The sequence below is a fragment of the Saccopteryx bilineata genome, chromosome 2 (assembly GCF_036850765.1).
Source record: "Saccopteryx bilineata isolate mSacBil1 chromosome 2, mSacBil1_pri_phased_curated, whole genome shotgun sequence".
In the NCBI taxonomy this organism is placed as follows: domain Eukaryota; kingdom Metazoa; phylum Chordata; class Mammalia; order Chiroptera; family Emballonuridae; genus Saccopteryx; species Saccopteryx bilineata.
Window position 1 is genome coordinate 279,401,605 of NC_089491.1, and position 15,326 is coordinate 279,416,930.

Below are 15,326 nucleotides of genomic sequence, written 5' to 3' on the forward strand. Positions count from 1 at the left end.
AAGGATCTGAGATGAGAGCTAGAAACTGGATGAGGCTAAGTGGCTTAGAACGTGGGGTGTGCACACTGCGGGGATTGTGCCGGGAGCTGACTGGGCAAGGAAGTGGAACTCTTGCCTTTATCTCGGTCTTATTTTCTTAGCATCGCATTGGAAAAATACCGATCTGAGAGGAGAGAGAAATCCAGAAAATTTCTGTGGAAGAAACATCTATCTATCTGTATGGGGACTTTCTTCAAAATCTTGGAAAGTGCCTGACCTGTGGTGGCGCAGTGGATAAAGCATCGACCTGGAAATGCTGAGGTCGCCGGTTTGAAAACCTGGGCTTGCCTGGTCAAGGCACATATGGGAGTTGAAGCTTCCAGCTCGTCCCCCCTCCTCTCTTTCTCCCTCTCTATCTCTCTCTCTCCCTCTCTCTCTCCTCTCTAAAAATGAATAAATAAAATAAAATAAAAAAATTAAAAAAAAAATTCTGGCTCTTTCTACAAAAAAAAAAAAAAAAAAAATCTTGGAAAGCTTCTTGGGGCACATGGAACTTTTTTTTTTATGTGCCTTGACCGTGGGCCTTCAGCAGACCGAGTAACCCCTTGCTCGAGCCAGCGACCTTGGGTCCAAGCTGGTGAGCTTTTGCTCAAACCAGATGAGCCCTTGCTCAAGCTGGCGACCTCGGGGTCTTGAACCTGGGTCTTCTGCATCCCAGTCCGACGCTGTATCCAGTGTGCCACCGCCTGGTCAGGCGGAAATTTTGAAGTTGGGCCAACACAAATGTAAAGGTCATTGGGTAATAGCTTTCGGGGGGGGGGGGGGAAGGGCATATATACATATATATGTATATATGCAAACATCAGAATATCAAATTCAATAAAACTAGCAACTTGCACTTTAGTCATGTTTTATAGGTTACAAAGTCCTCTGATGTTTTCTTTTTCTTCTTTTTTTTTATTTTTATTTTTGTATTTTTCTAAAGTTGGAAACGGGGAGGCAGTCAGACAGACTCCCGCATGTGCCCGACCAGGATCCACCCGGCATGCCCACCAGGGGGCAATGCTCTGCCCATCTGGGGTGTTGCTCTGCTGCGACCAGAGCCATTCTAGCACCTGATGCAGAGGCCACAGAGCCATCCCCAGCGCCCAGGCCATCTTTGCTCCAATGGAGCCTTGCCTGCGGGAGGGGAAGAGAGAGACAGAGAGGAAGGAGAGGGGGAGGGGTAGAGAAACAGATGGGCACTTCTCCTGTCTGCCTTGGCCGGGAATCGAACCCAGGACTCCTACACGCCAGGCCAACGCTCTACCACTGAGCAAATTGGCCTGGGCCTTCTTTTTTTTTTTTTAAGTGAGAGGAAGGGAGACAGTGAGGTTACCACAAGCACACTGACTGGGATCCACCTGGCAACCCCTGTCTGGGGCTGATGCTCCAATCAATCAAGCTATTTATAGTGCCAGAGGCTGACACTCAGCCCAAAGAGCTATCCTCAGTTCCCAGGGCCATTGCTTGAAGCAATTGAGTCACTGGCTGTGGGAGGAGAAGAGGGAGTGAAGGGGGAGAGGGAGTGAGAGAAAAGCAGATAGTCACTTCTCTTGTGTGCCCTGACTGGGAATCAAATTCAGGACCTCCATACACTGGGCTGATGCTCTAATCCAGTGGTCCCCAACCTTTTTTGGTCCACGAACCGGTTTAATGTCAGAAGATATTTTCACGGACCGGCCTTTAAGTTGGGATGGATAAATGTATCACGTGACTGAGACAAGCGTCAAGAGTGAGTCTTAGATGGATGTAACAGAGGGAATCTGGTCATTTTTCAAAAATAAAACATCGTTCAGACTTAAATATAAATAAAACGGAAATAATGTAATGTAATTATTTATTCTTTCTCTGTGGACCAGTACCGGTCTGCAGCCCGGAGGTTGGGGACCACTGCTCTAATCCACTGAGCCAGCTGGCCAGGGCCCTAACATTGTCCTTTTAATTCTCAGTCTTTCTTTTTTCTGTGCCTCTGCCCATTTCTGTTCCCAAGTCCTAAAAATTTCTTTCCCCTTCCAGCCTGCTGGTTGAGACCTATGTTAAAACAGCTTTATCGAGATACAATTCACATACCATACAATCACCAATGTAATTGTACAATTCAATAAATAGTTCTTGACCCTGGCCGGTTGGCTCAGTGGTAGAGAGTCGGCCTGGCGTGCAGAAGTCCCGGGTTTGATTCCCGGCCAGGGCACACAGGAGAAGCGCCCATCTGCTTCTCCACCCCTCCCCCTCTCCTTCCTCTCTGTCTCTCTCTTCCCCTTCCGCAGTGAGGCTCCATTGGAGCAAAGATGGCCCGGGCGCTGGGGATGGCTCCTTGGCCTCTGCTCCAGGTGCTAGAGTGGCTCTGGTCGCAACAGAGCGAAGCCCTGGAGGGGCAGAGCATCGCCCCCTGGTTGGCAGAGCCTCGCCCCTTGTGGGCGTGCCGGGTGGATCCCGGTCGGGCGCATGTGGGAGTCTGTCTGACTGCCTCTCCCCGTTTCCAGCTTCAGAAAAAATAAAAAATAAAAATAAATAAATAAATAAATAAATAAATAGTTCTTATGATAGTCAAAGCGATGCAACCATAACAATCAATTTTAGAACACTTTCTTTACCGTAAAAACAAATCTGGCCTGACCTGTGATGGCACAGTGGATAGAGTGTCGGACCGAAGTGCTGAGGTCTCCAGTTTGAAACCCTGCACTTGCTTGGTCAAGGCACATATGAGAAATGTATGAGAAACAACCTCTATGAGTTGATGTTTCCTACTCCATTCCCTTTCTCTCTCTCTCTCTCTCTCTCCTCTCTCTAAAAAGAAAGAAAGAAGAAGGAAGGAAGGAAGGAAGGAAGGAAGGAAGGAAGGAAGGAACCTAGACCCATTAGTAGCCACACCTCAATTCCACCCCACCTGCCACCCCCAAACTCCCTAGCTATACAACTACTAATCTACTTTCTTCTCTTTAGATACGCCTATTCTAGACATTATTTTTTAATTTTAACTTTATTTTGCACCTGAGGATTAGAAATTCTTAACTTTGGGACTCCAAATCTCTATGTGGTGGAGTTTATGTGTAAATCAGACAGCTGTGGTAGAAATAGAAGGGGAAGGGAAATGCTATTTATTTAAACAGATACTCTGTGATAACATGTAGTCATTATTTTCAGGACCATCCTACAAGTGAGGTATCCTTTAACAATTGAAGAAACTGAAGTGTATAGGAATTAAGTAACTTGCCAAAGGTTACAAAGTTTATAGCAAAGCAATAATGTAAACCTTGCTTTTCTGAATACAGCTCACGTCTTCTCTCCATTAGGTCCGGAGTTCTCAGACTTCTGCGGGCTCTAGAGTCTGTCACCTAGCGCAATGGTCCCCAACCCCCGGGCTGCGGACCGGTACCATTCTACAGAGAAAGAATAAATAACTTACATTATTTCCGTTTTATTTATATTTAAGTCTGAACAATGTTTTATTTTTAAAAAATGACCAGATTCCCTCTGTTACATCTGTCTAAGACTCACTCTTGACGCTTGTCTCGGTCACGTGATACATTTATCTTTCCCACCCTAAAGGCCGGTCTGTGAAAACATTTTCTGACATTAAACCTGTCTGTGGCCCAAAAAAGGGTGGGGACCACTGAGTTAGAGGACTTGTCATAGTTTGTTTCCCACCCCCCTCCAACCTGCCCATAGAGTTTCCACTCACCAGTTCTGCATTAGGGCCCGAGGATTGGCGTTCCTGATGCTGCTGGTGCCACTGTCTGAGACTGAGTGACCATAGCTGAGAACGTGATTGATCAAGATCACAGAGCTAGCCTGACCAGATGGAGGCGCAGTGGATAGAGTGTTGGACTGGGATGCAGAGGACCCAGATTCGAAACCCTGAGGTCGCCAGCTTGAGCCCAAGGTTGCTGGCTTGAGCAAGGGGTCACTCAGTCTGTTGTAGCTCCCCAGTCAAGGCACATATGAGAAAGTAATCAATGAGAAACTAAAATGCCACAATGAAGAATGATGCTTCTCATCTCTTTCCCTTCCTGTATGTCTGTACCTCTTTCTGTCTTTGTTACACAAAATAATAATAATAAAAGATCACAGAGCTAGACAAGAAGTGGCATTAATATCCTCTGGCCATCTTTTCAAGGCAGTACTTATGGTCTGTCAGAGTGGGGGCTGATTAAAGTTACTTTAAAAAAATTTATTGAAAAAAAAAATTATTGATTTTAAAGAGAGTTGAGGAGAGAGAGAGAGAGACAGAAGTCTGTTCCTGTATGTGCCCTGAACAGGGATCAAACCCACAACCTCTGTGTAGCACAGTGTTTCCCAACGTGGGGCCCATGCCCCACAGGGGGGCAATTCGATAGTTAAGGGGGGCAATTTGAAAATGGACTCGACTTGAACTCTTTCGCCCCGGGCCATTTAAATGCAATGCTAGATATCGGTGCCAAATTTAACAAAAAATGCAATTCTTAAATAATTGCTGTAAATAATTATTAAGTATAATTTCATTTGATGAGACCAAAATATCAACTGGGTGATTGGCGTCGTCAAGTAAACTTCGTCCTGGGTTCACCGCGGAGCGTGCTGTCTGCCGCGGGGAACCCCGGACGTTTTAAAAACTCGCTAAACAACGCAGTTATTCTCACCTAATTGGCCCATTGCAACTTCTGTAGTGTTTCACATCATTCAGTTGGTGTTAATTTGAAATAAGTGTCAGTCAAAACTGTTGTAAAAGCTCGTTGATTTAATAAATATACATATATATATTGCATAGATATAATTGGTAAGTATTTGATTTGATTTTTATCAATATTAAACTCTTTATTAAGTACTTCTTGTATCAGGGCTAGAAATCAATAATATTTTATAAATATTATTGGGGCTATAATAGTGCATGCATGACAATTTTAATTTTAGAAACATAACTTTCCAGAAAATTTTGTCAAGTGGAAACAATATAGATACCTTTTGATTTGCGGTGGTAGTGTAGTAAATGTGTTATATACATTTAAATAAATATGAATTTTTAGTATATGTTTACTCTATGTCACATTGAATATATTTTAACACATATTTTAATATTAGTTTTTAATTGATCTTATTTTTATTATAGCCCATAGTAAAATGAGTGGTGCAAGCAAGAAAAAAACTTGTCACTATTTGGAGGAATATTTAAAATTTGGATTCATACCTGCTGTTCACGATGAGCGGATTCCTTTTTGTCTTTTATGCCAGCAATGCTTGACCAATGAATCAATTAAATGAGGTCGTCTTGAGGCGCAATTGAAGGCGAAACATAGTGCTCATATTAATTCAGATTTGAGTTACTTTAAAACTTTAAAGAAAAATTTTGAAAAAAGAACAACATTAAAGTCTCTATTTACTGCTCATACTTCAACTAATAATCGTGTTCTTGAGGCTAGTTATCAAATTTCTTTATTCATCACTAAAACTGGAGAAAATCACACTATAGGAGAGAATTTAATAAAACCGTCAATATCAGCATTTCTTAAAACGGTTCTTGAAAAAGATGACAAAGATGTAAAAGCTATGCCACTCAGTGACAATACTGTTAGCAGGAGAATAGACAAAATGAGTGAGGATATTGAAAAACAATTTATTGAAAAGCTGAAAACAAGAAAATTCTCCTTGCAAATGGATGAATCAACTTTGAGAGACAGTGAGGCAGTATTGATAACTTACGTAAGATATATTGATAAAGGACATTTTGCTGAAGAAATGTTGTTCTGTAAAAGATCAGAAAGCACCACTACCTCCAAAGATATATATAATAAGCTAAAAAACTACTTAGATGTCAGTGATATACCAATGAAAAATATAACATCTTGTGCTGCAGATGGTGCTCCCAATATGATGGGCAGGAAAAATGACTGCTTAAAATTGATGAAAGATGCGAATCCAGAAATGATTCTTGTGCATTGTGTTATTCATAGGGAAAACTTGGTAGCTAAAAACATCTCGCCTGTTCTGAATGAAGTATTACATACAGTAATAAAGTGTGTTAATGCTATTAAAGCTAGTGCCAAATGTGAGCGTCTTTTCAAGCTATTTTGCGAACAAAATGAAGATCATGTGAGACTTTTACTTCATACTGAAGTAAGATGGCTATCTAAAGGAAACTGTTTGAAAAGATTTATGGAACTGTTTGATACTCTTAGTGATTTTTTAAGCGACAAACCTAAAATGAAGTATGTGTTAACAATAGATGGTAAAGCATTTGTGAGTTATTTAGCCGATATCTTTGAAAAACTAAAGGAACAAATAAAACTCTTGTCGATGCAAAAGCAAAGATATTTGGTTTCATTACCAATATTGAGTTATGTCAGAAACATATTAACAACAAAAACTTTAAACAGTTTCATTGGCTCCAAAAATGTGAAGTAACTGATACTGCTTTACTTGTTATTGTCAATCATTTGAATATTCTATCGGCTGATTTAAAAGAAAGATTTTCTGATTTAAAACAAATTGATTTCCCAACATGGATGATGCAGCCAATGTTAGTGGATTTGTCTGATATATCAAATATGCAGTATCAAGAAGAACTCGCAGAATTGCAAAATGATGAGTCAGTTAAAGCTTTATTTAATATCAAAGGAGCGATGGCATGGCTTTGTGAGGAAACAGAAATCAAATACCCAAATTCAACCAAATGTGCAAGAAAACTATTGCTACCGTTTCCATCTTCATTTTTAGCTGAATGTAGATTTACTCCTGTAAATGATTTACTGGTAAAAAAAAAAGAAATCGGCTGGATATAACACAATGTGGAGACTTGAGACTAAAGCTAACCAAATTGGAACCTAATATAAAATCTCTGTGCAGCAAGCATCAAGCGCAAGGATCACACTAAATTAAAATAATAAATTAATATAGAAAAATCTGTATTAAAATTATTTGGAATTTAAATTTCTGTTTTTCATTATATGTTTTGAAATTTTACTTACTGTGTTTTGTTAACAATTTCATAATGATTTCTTCCTAGAACCTATAATTTGTGTTTATTAAGTGAACAAATCAAGTTTTTAATGTTAAAAATTATGTATGTTACATAGGGGGGGACATAAAAATTTTAGAAAGGTTAAGGTGGGGCATGGCACAAAAAGGTTGGGAAACACTGGTATAGCAGGACGATGCTCTAACCAACTGAGCTATCTGGTCAGGGCTAAAGCAGGTGCCAACTAATCAAAGGCACAAAGTAGTTACTTTGTAAAGACCTGACAGTCTAACCACTATGCTGTACACCTGAATAATACAAAATGGTGCTGAATGTCAACTGTAATTGGAAGGGAATTTGTTTTTTTTAAGACAAAAAGTGAATGGAAAGAAAATAGAACTAAACTGCTTCAGAGACATCCTGAAGTGTACTAACAGTTTCTGTTGGGAAATGTGATGAGTCATTAAAGAATTAGCTGTGGTGTGTGGAGCACCTAAGAGGAAGAACTTCCATGTTGGAGGCGAAAAATGTAATATTGCTGGTCTAGTCTGGAGCTACAGCTGCTTAGGGAGTGAAGGCAGACAGTCAGAGGACTGTCTGAACAGCATCTCTCCTTTGGCGACCTCCCTAGTTGCACACTCATGCTGACTTCATCTATCAATGTGAAGGAGGCCAAAGCTCACTCTGGCTGAAACCTGCATATATTAAAAAGAAGGAACACAGACATCAAGAAAATGCATTTGGGACCCTGGCCGGTTGGCTCAGTGGTAGAGCGTCGGCCTGGCATGCAGAAGTCCTGGGTTCGATTCCCGGCTAGGGCACACAGGAGAAGCACCCATTTGCTTCTCCACCTCTCCCCTCTCCTTCCTCTCTGTCTCTCTCTTCCCCTCCCACAGCGAGGCTCCAATGGAGCAAAGATGGCCCGGGCGCTGGGGATGGCTCCTTGGTCTCTGCCCCAGGCGCTAGAGTGGCTCTGGTCGCAAAAGAGCGATGCCCTGGAGGGGCAGAGCGTCGCCCCCTGGTGGGCGTGCCGGGTGGATCCCGTTCGGGTGCATGCGCGAGTCTGTCTGTCTCTCCCCGTTTCCAGCTTTAGAAAAATACAAAAAAAAAAAAAAAAAAAGAAAAGAAAAAAAAAAGAAAAAAGAAAATGCATTTGGGCCCTGGCTGGTTGGCTCAGTGGTAGAGCATTGGCCTGGCGTGCGGGAGTCCCGGGTTCGATTCCCGGCCAGGGCACACAGGAGAAGTGCCCATCTGCTTCTCCACCCCTCCCCCGCTCCTTCCTCTCTGTCTCTCTCTTCCCCTTCCCCAGCCAAGGCTCCACTGGAGCAAGGTTGGCCTGGGCGCTGAGAATGGCTCTGTGGCCTCTGCCTCAGGCGCTAGAATGGCTCTGTTTGAGGCAGAGCAATGCCCCGGATGGGCGGAGCATTGCTCCCTGGTGGGCACCGGTGGATCCCAGTCGGGTGCATGCGGGAGTCTGTCTGTCTCCACATTTCCAGCTTCAGAAAAATACAAAAAGGAAAAAAAAAAAAGAAAATGCATTTGTTTGAACCTGTTCTCACTCTGGGTTTTATTGAAAGCCGTTTCTTTCTTTTCCCCCCCTTAGTTGGAGGTGAAGGACAGAAAGAAAAAAAATCACTTCATTCAGAATCTGCAGTGTATCAATAATTGCTATGGTAGGCTCAGACGTGACTTGAACACCCTGAGTGGTGGGATTTAGTGACCAGGCTCCCCAGAGAGGATGACACAGCTCTGGGAATAGCAGATGCCTGCCTTGCTGCATAGAGAGCAAGGATACCCAAGTCCTTAGCGAGGTCACCAGTGCTGGGAATACCCTCGGTCATTTAAATAGACGTGGGTAACTCCTGTAGGTATGCCAGCCCTAGGGACAGGAAAGAGCTAAAAATGCCAAGTGAACACAGGGAGTGCAGGGAACAGCTGAAAACCCTCTGCCCATTAGGCCTTCCCTGTATACAGACAGCTTTCGTTCTTCTTTTATTAACCCACACACAAAGGTCCCGTAGTGTCTTTATTATACAAACTGTGCAGAGACACAACGCGTTAGCTCAGCTGATGAGTTGGTTCAACCAGTTAGTAGACACACACTAGGACTAGATGTAGACAGTTACTTAGAAATGCCAGGACCAAAAGTATGCAGAAATAATAGTAGTAACCACATGGGGCACCACCTTACCTTCCAAAGTGGTGGAAGGGAAATTTACTTGTGGGGATTTTCTCATCCCTTCCACATGTGTTCCTTTGTTCTTTCCTTCTTTCTTGTAGTGTGTGTCTGTTGCTTCCTATTCGGCAGTCATTCAATGTCCCTTAAGCGTGTACAGATGATACAGGGTGTCTCTTTATTCACTCAACAAATATGTATTAAGGCTCTACCTTATGGAAGACACTGTAAGAGGTGCTGGGGATACAGTCACTAAAAACAAACAAAAAATAAGAAATGTATCAACCTGTTCAGAGTAAGCCACTCAAAAGGAACCAAGGGTCTAAATAGGTATTGTAACAAAAATAGTGGGAGGGGTGGAGACTAGCGAGAAAAAGCACCCACGTTTGGCACAATGTGAATGGTGGAATGTAGGTATAATCTTCCAACTCTGTTTGAGAACGGAGGTGATGAAATATTATGGAAAAAGTGATAGGAATTATCAGGACCATGGCAATTTGGAAAAGTTCATGGAAGATGTGGCATTCTTTTATCTCGCTCTTCTGCCTCTCAGCTACTTAATATCCACTTAGCTATGGGATCTCTCTAGGTACAAATTCCCCAGGCCTGATCTTGGGCTATCAAGATCTCTGCAAAAGTCCTTGAGGACTCTCAGAACTCTAGTGGACAGAGTGGGGAGAGGAAGACGACTCATACATCAGCTCAGACATTTGGGGAGGCACCTCCTCCAGCCTAACTTCAGAAGTGAAAAGAACATTTGTGTTTTCTAATACCCTTAATTTTCTTTAGTAAATCCCCTCCCCAACGGTGTTTCTGGATTTAAGTTAGTTTACTAAGTTTTAAAAGAAGATGCTATTGACTTAGGTCCTCTTTTAGACTCTAGGACCCCTTCAGCTAGCTCCTTGATCCCATTCCCAGATTCACAGGGGCAGAGGCTGAGAATTACTCGTCTAGTCTCTCCCCGGGGCCCCAACAAAAGTTCCCTATCCGGTTTACATATGGTCCAGGCACTGTGCCAGGCACTAGCCTCAGGAATTCAAATGCACTCACAACATTCCTAGGATGCAACCGCCGTCCTTATTCCCGTTTAATAGATACGGCACCGAGGGTCCGGGAGGTTCAGTAACTTGTTCACGGAACTACACGTAAATGCAGAAATCTGGCCCCAGAGGTGGCGGCAGCTCTGAGTCTAAGGCAGATCCTGCCCTGACTCCGTAGGCCCATCTCTGAAAAACCAGTTCCAGCCCTCAGGATGACGTGAATGTTCTCACAAGCCCTGACTCCACGGGAACCTCAGGATTTCAGATTTCAAACTGGTTTGAACGGGCGCTTAAGTTAGGAGGGGAAGGGCGCCCCTCAAAGAACCCTTCTCCACGGAGTCGCCTGTTAGGCAGGAGGGTCTCTGGGGGTTTACGAGAGAGGAAATGTTTAAAGCCAGAAGCAGACATTATTTTGGCCAACGACAGAGGAAAAAAACCCCAACACAACAAATTCACGTTTTAGCAAAACACAAAATTTCTAGCTTGGATAACGGGTGTACGACATGAATTCTTCATTTCATCTTCATCTTCCAAGTTTGTTCTAATCCGGCTCCTCAACCCTGGAGTCGTTCATTCCCTCCACGTTCAGATCCTCCCTTCTAGTCTTTTTTTTTTTTAACCCTTTTTGAAATAGGTGGTGACACACCTAGTTCAGACGCGGCGTGCCCAAGGTCGTGGGGGAAGGGTTAACCGCCTGGGAGGGGGAGGGGAAGGGAGAGGAGGAGGGGAGGGCTCGCACCCGGTCGTAGCCCGCGGGCGGTGGCGGCGGTGGCGGTGGCGGTCCGGAGGGCGGGGGCTGGGCCAGACGCCCGCCGCCGGCGCCTGGGCGAATAGCAGCGCGCCGCCCGCCGGATTGGAGCAGCAGCATCACGCTGCCCGCCGCCGGGGATGTAAGCGGGCCGCCGCGGCGCGCACAGGCAGGCGCTCGCTCCTCCGGGACCGCAGTCTACACCGGCTCCGAGAGCGGCTGGCGGCGACGGGGCGGCCTCCCCGGGCGGCGGTGGCGCAGGCGGCGCTAGAGGAGGCGTTGGCGGCGGGGCGGACGGAGCCGGCGCGGCGGGCGGGGAGCGGGGAGCGAGGGCGCGTGCGTCCGCGCGCACAGGCCGCGGAGGAGGGGCGGCGGGAGCCATGGCCGGGGACAGTGAGCAGACCCTCCAGAACCACCAGCAGCCCAACGGCGGCGAGCCCTTCCTGATCGGCGTCAGCGGGGGCACGGCCAGCGGCAAGGTACGGCAGGCCGCGCGCTCTCCCCGCGCGCGGGCCGGCGCGGCGCATGTGGCCGGCGGCCGCGGGCCGTGTCAGTTGCTGCAGCCACCGCGTGGCCCGCGCGCCACGCTGCTGGCCGCGCTCCAGCGCTGTTTCCAGCGCGGACTCAGGGCGCGGGGGGCGGCGGCGGCGGGCTATCACGGTCCCAGGTGCCGGTCATCCACAGCAGGGTTTTTTTTTCCCGGCGCCGGTAACTCGTAGCCGGGGTCCTGTAGCTGTGGGGGAGGGGCGGGAGCGGCGGATGCTTATTGTTTTGTAAGTCCGCTCGCCGTTGGGAAGAGGGCTCCGAGCTGGGTCCCCGACGATCCTCTGACGCATGCCTCTCTAGGTCTCACGTGGACGCTCGCCCAGCGGCTCAGCCCGGTGACGAGGGCGGAGCGAGCCGGGACCACGACCCGAAGCTGCGAGAGCGCGCCGGGCGCGTCCCGGAGAAGGGGAGCCCCGGTTGGGCTGGGGATTGCAGGGCTTTCCGGGTAAAATCCTGAGAGCCACAGAGGTGCGGTGACATCAATGAGATGAGAATAGTCAGGGCTTCCCTTTTTGATGGTTCTAGAGGAAGCGTGGCCGGCTTCCACGAGAAAGTTACGCTGGTTCCGCTCTCTCGGATGCCTGGGGCTTGCGCGCTGGGACCCTCGGGAGAGGGGTCCTCCCGCGGATATCGGGCTCCCCCGGAGCCTGCTTCCTTTGTGTTATCCGCGAGGAGAGACGAGGGAAATGCTTTCCGCCTGTACCCCTGGCTCTTTCTGCAGGTGGACAAGGGTGGAGTCCTCCCAGATGTTTCTTTCTTTGCTACCCTAACTGCCTTGGAGAGGAGGTGGCTCGTTTCCTCTGCTGTTCACGTACCTCCGACTTGGGTCGGAGCAGGGCTCCTCCAGGGGAGCCGGCCAGAGGTGGGTGCTCTGCCTCCAGGCCGGAGAGCCGACCTGGGGAGGCGGCTGGCGCCATGAGGGGCCACCACGAGGTTTTCGTCCCGGAGCCGACTCCGCCGTGGCCCCTCCATTTTGGTTCCACATTTTCCCTCCAGAATTTGGACTGCTTTGGCGCACGGGGCCCGAGACCCGGCAGCCGGCGCTGGAGGACTTTCTTATTAAGTTGACCTGGTCCCCAGTTCTCAAGGCTAGGACCCTGCCTGCTTGAGGTCCCAGAAGTTGATGCTGCTTTGGCCCCTGGTTAAATGCATTAAACAAACAAAAAACCTTTTCCCTTTTTTTTTAGGGGGGGGGGGCGCTGGTACTATTACTAGTAATTCAAAGCAAAACCAGGGTGCCTGCTCTTCCAGGAAGCTTTACCTGCCTTTTAGAATTGTTCTTTTCGTAGCTCATTCCTGTTCCTGGGATCCTGCCGCTCCCCCCCCCCCCCCCTTGTCTCCGTTTTGTTCATGGCTGTCTTCCCAGACCTCGGATAGGGTGCCTGCCATGTAATTGGGCCCAGATGCTAACCTGAGGGCCGGTCCTCTTTTGGGGGAAGGAGTCTAAAGCTGGCAGATGAGTGCAGCCTTTAGAAGCAAAATGACCTTGGTGAGCATCTAAATAATTTATAGTCACTCCAGAGGTGGAAACAGATCCTAGGAGGCGAAATAGCTCTGTCCTCCTTGTGTGTTCCTCAGTCGTCACCCATTCTCAGTTGCTGGTCTAAGAGTTGGTAAACTGACAAGCGGTTGGGGGCCGCTGGCTGTTATGAGGGAGGCGTGGGGGGAGGAGAGAGATGGCTAACCCTGCTGTCCCTGTTTCTTATCAAGGAGAATGAGTATAGAAACTCCTAAGAAAGGACCTGTTTTCATGCAGTTTTTCAAAGTCTGTTGTCTGTTTTTGGCATTGATAACTACTTTGTCATTGTTTAAGATTGTTTTATAGTTAAAGAAGTCCGAAGGAGCATTAGACTGCTAAAATTCCATATTGTAGTCAATATGTTGTCTTATCTTTTTTTAAGTTCATTGATTTTTGCCAAGAGGAAGGGAGAAAGAGAGACAGAGAGAGGAATATCGTTCTGCTTATCTTGATTCAGTGGTCACATTCCTTACCGCCAGTTCTCCAGTGAATTCGAAGTTTCTCTTGTCTGAGGATGGTCAGCATCAAGAAATTGGATCTTTTCAGAAATCTCAGGCCTGAGCACCGGAGGTCAGGAGGGTCTAGCAGCAAGGTTGATGCTCAGCCTGCCAGATATTTTCTTACAAATGGGCCTGTTAGAGGAATTTGGGAGAAGGCACCAGGGCCTAAAGAATGCCATCCAAGATGACAACTTGGGAGGTAGAAGGAAGCTCAGAGCCTCTGGAACCCAACACTTAGTCCCATCGCTTAGAGATGAGAAAGAATGTGTTCAGATCTGTATGCGGTGACCCAGCCAGTGCTCACCGGGTGTGGCTCCATCCCTGCTGCTGCCTGCCCATGTGGTTTATGAATAGTCAGGCCAGGAAAGAGGACGCATGTTTGCAGCTTCAACTGGGAAAGGGGCTGCTTGGAAAGGCAGCAGACTGGTTTCCCAGGGGCTTGGCTGGAAGTGGAAATGCAGCGGTTTCTGACTGTTCTCCCCCACCTGTTCCTGCATGAGAAAAACCCAACTCTCTGTTCATCTTTCGAGGGCTCTAACTTGTCTCAGTGTTGTGGCTGCCCCCCCCCCCCCCCCCCCCCCCCCGCTTCTCTCAGCACAAGTATTTTATCTCAGACAAAATTACTTTGGTTGGAGAAGGCAAAAAGATAAAAAGATTGAGTATAGTTCTACAGGTCACATTTTCTGGCTTGCTTTATAAATGAAGGTTAACTAGGATTTTTTTAAATAAATTTTTTTTTTAAATCAAGTGAGAGGCAGGGAGATGGAGAGACAGACCGGGATCTAACCAGCAACCCCTGTCTGGGGCTGATGTTCTGCCCATTTGGGGCTGCTGTACTGTTTCTTGGCAACTGAGTTATTCCAGTGCCTGAGGTGAGGCCATGGAGCCATCCTCAGTGCCCAGGACCAACCTGCTCACTAGAGCCATGGCTGCAGGAGGGGGAGAGAGAGTGCAGGGGAAGAGGTGGAGAAGCAGATGGGGGCCTTTTCTGTGTGCCCTGACTGGGAATTGAACCTGGGACTTCCACAGGCCAGACTATCTACTGCTGAACCAATTGGCCAGGGCCATAAAATAATTTTTTCATTGAATTTATAGGGGTGATATTGGTTAATAAAATTGTACAGGTGTTAGGAGCACAATTCTATATAATACATCATCTCTATTGCATTGCGTGGTCACCACCTCAGCCCAAATCAAATCTTCCTCCATTGCCATCAAATTAGAATTTCTGAGTAAGCTTTGCTGGGCTGACCTGGCTGAGTGATCATTGTGAAAACCGGATCTTAAAGTTGTGGTGGGTTGCAAAAGTTACTTTGGTCCATGTGCAAAACCAGATTCTTATGTTTCTAAGGGAGGGAGAGAAGTCTAGAGAAAGCAAGAAATAATGATGGAGGGGGGCGGGGAAGGAACAACAAAAAACTGCATCTTCTCTCTTGTTCATTTTTGCTGTTGTCTTGACTTTTTACATTGTCCTTGGCCAATGCCCATTAGAGTGGACTTCCTTGGCTATAGATCTGATTGTGTCACTGTGATTGCTAGAAACCTTGGATGACCCCACACCCCATTTCTCAGACTATAGGTCAAACATTTCCGCGCAGTAGAGATGCCTTGGGTCCCCAAATGTGGTCCCAGATTTGATTTCCCCACTCTTGCCCCTTCCTGACACCCCAACGCACATGGACCCATCTGGGGAGCCGCTCTCATGGTTGCCTTGTTCAAGGTCCCCACTTTGGAATGGCCTCGAAACCTTTCAGGCCTCAGTTCTGTAAATACTTCCTCCAGGGAATTTTGTTATATCTCTTTCTCTAATCAGAATCATTTTTTCTTTTTGTCTCAAATGCTTGC

The 15,326-nt window shown here is 46.7% G+C and overlaps 1 protein-coding gene across 1 annotated transcript in view; it reads left to right on the plus strand.

The window, feature by feature from the left end:
- The first annotated feature begins 10,932 nt into the window (after positions 1 to 10,932).
- UCK2 (uridine-cytidine kinase 2) overlaps positions 10,933 to 15,326 on the plus strand; it is a 58,582-nt gene continuing 54,188 nt past the window's right edge. The window contains exon 1 of the mRNA XM_066261036.1: positions 10,933 to 11,395. Within this exon, the coding sequence (XP_066117133.1) occupies positions 11,297 to 11,395 (99 nt within the window). The 5' untranslated portion in view covers positions 10,933 to 11,296. The remainder of the gene's footprint in view (positions 11,396 to 15,326) is intronic.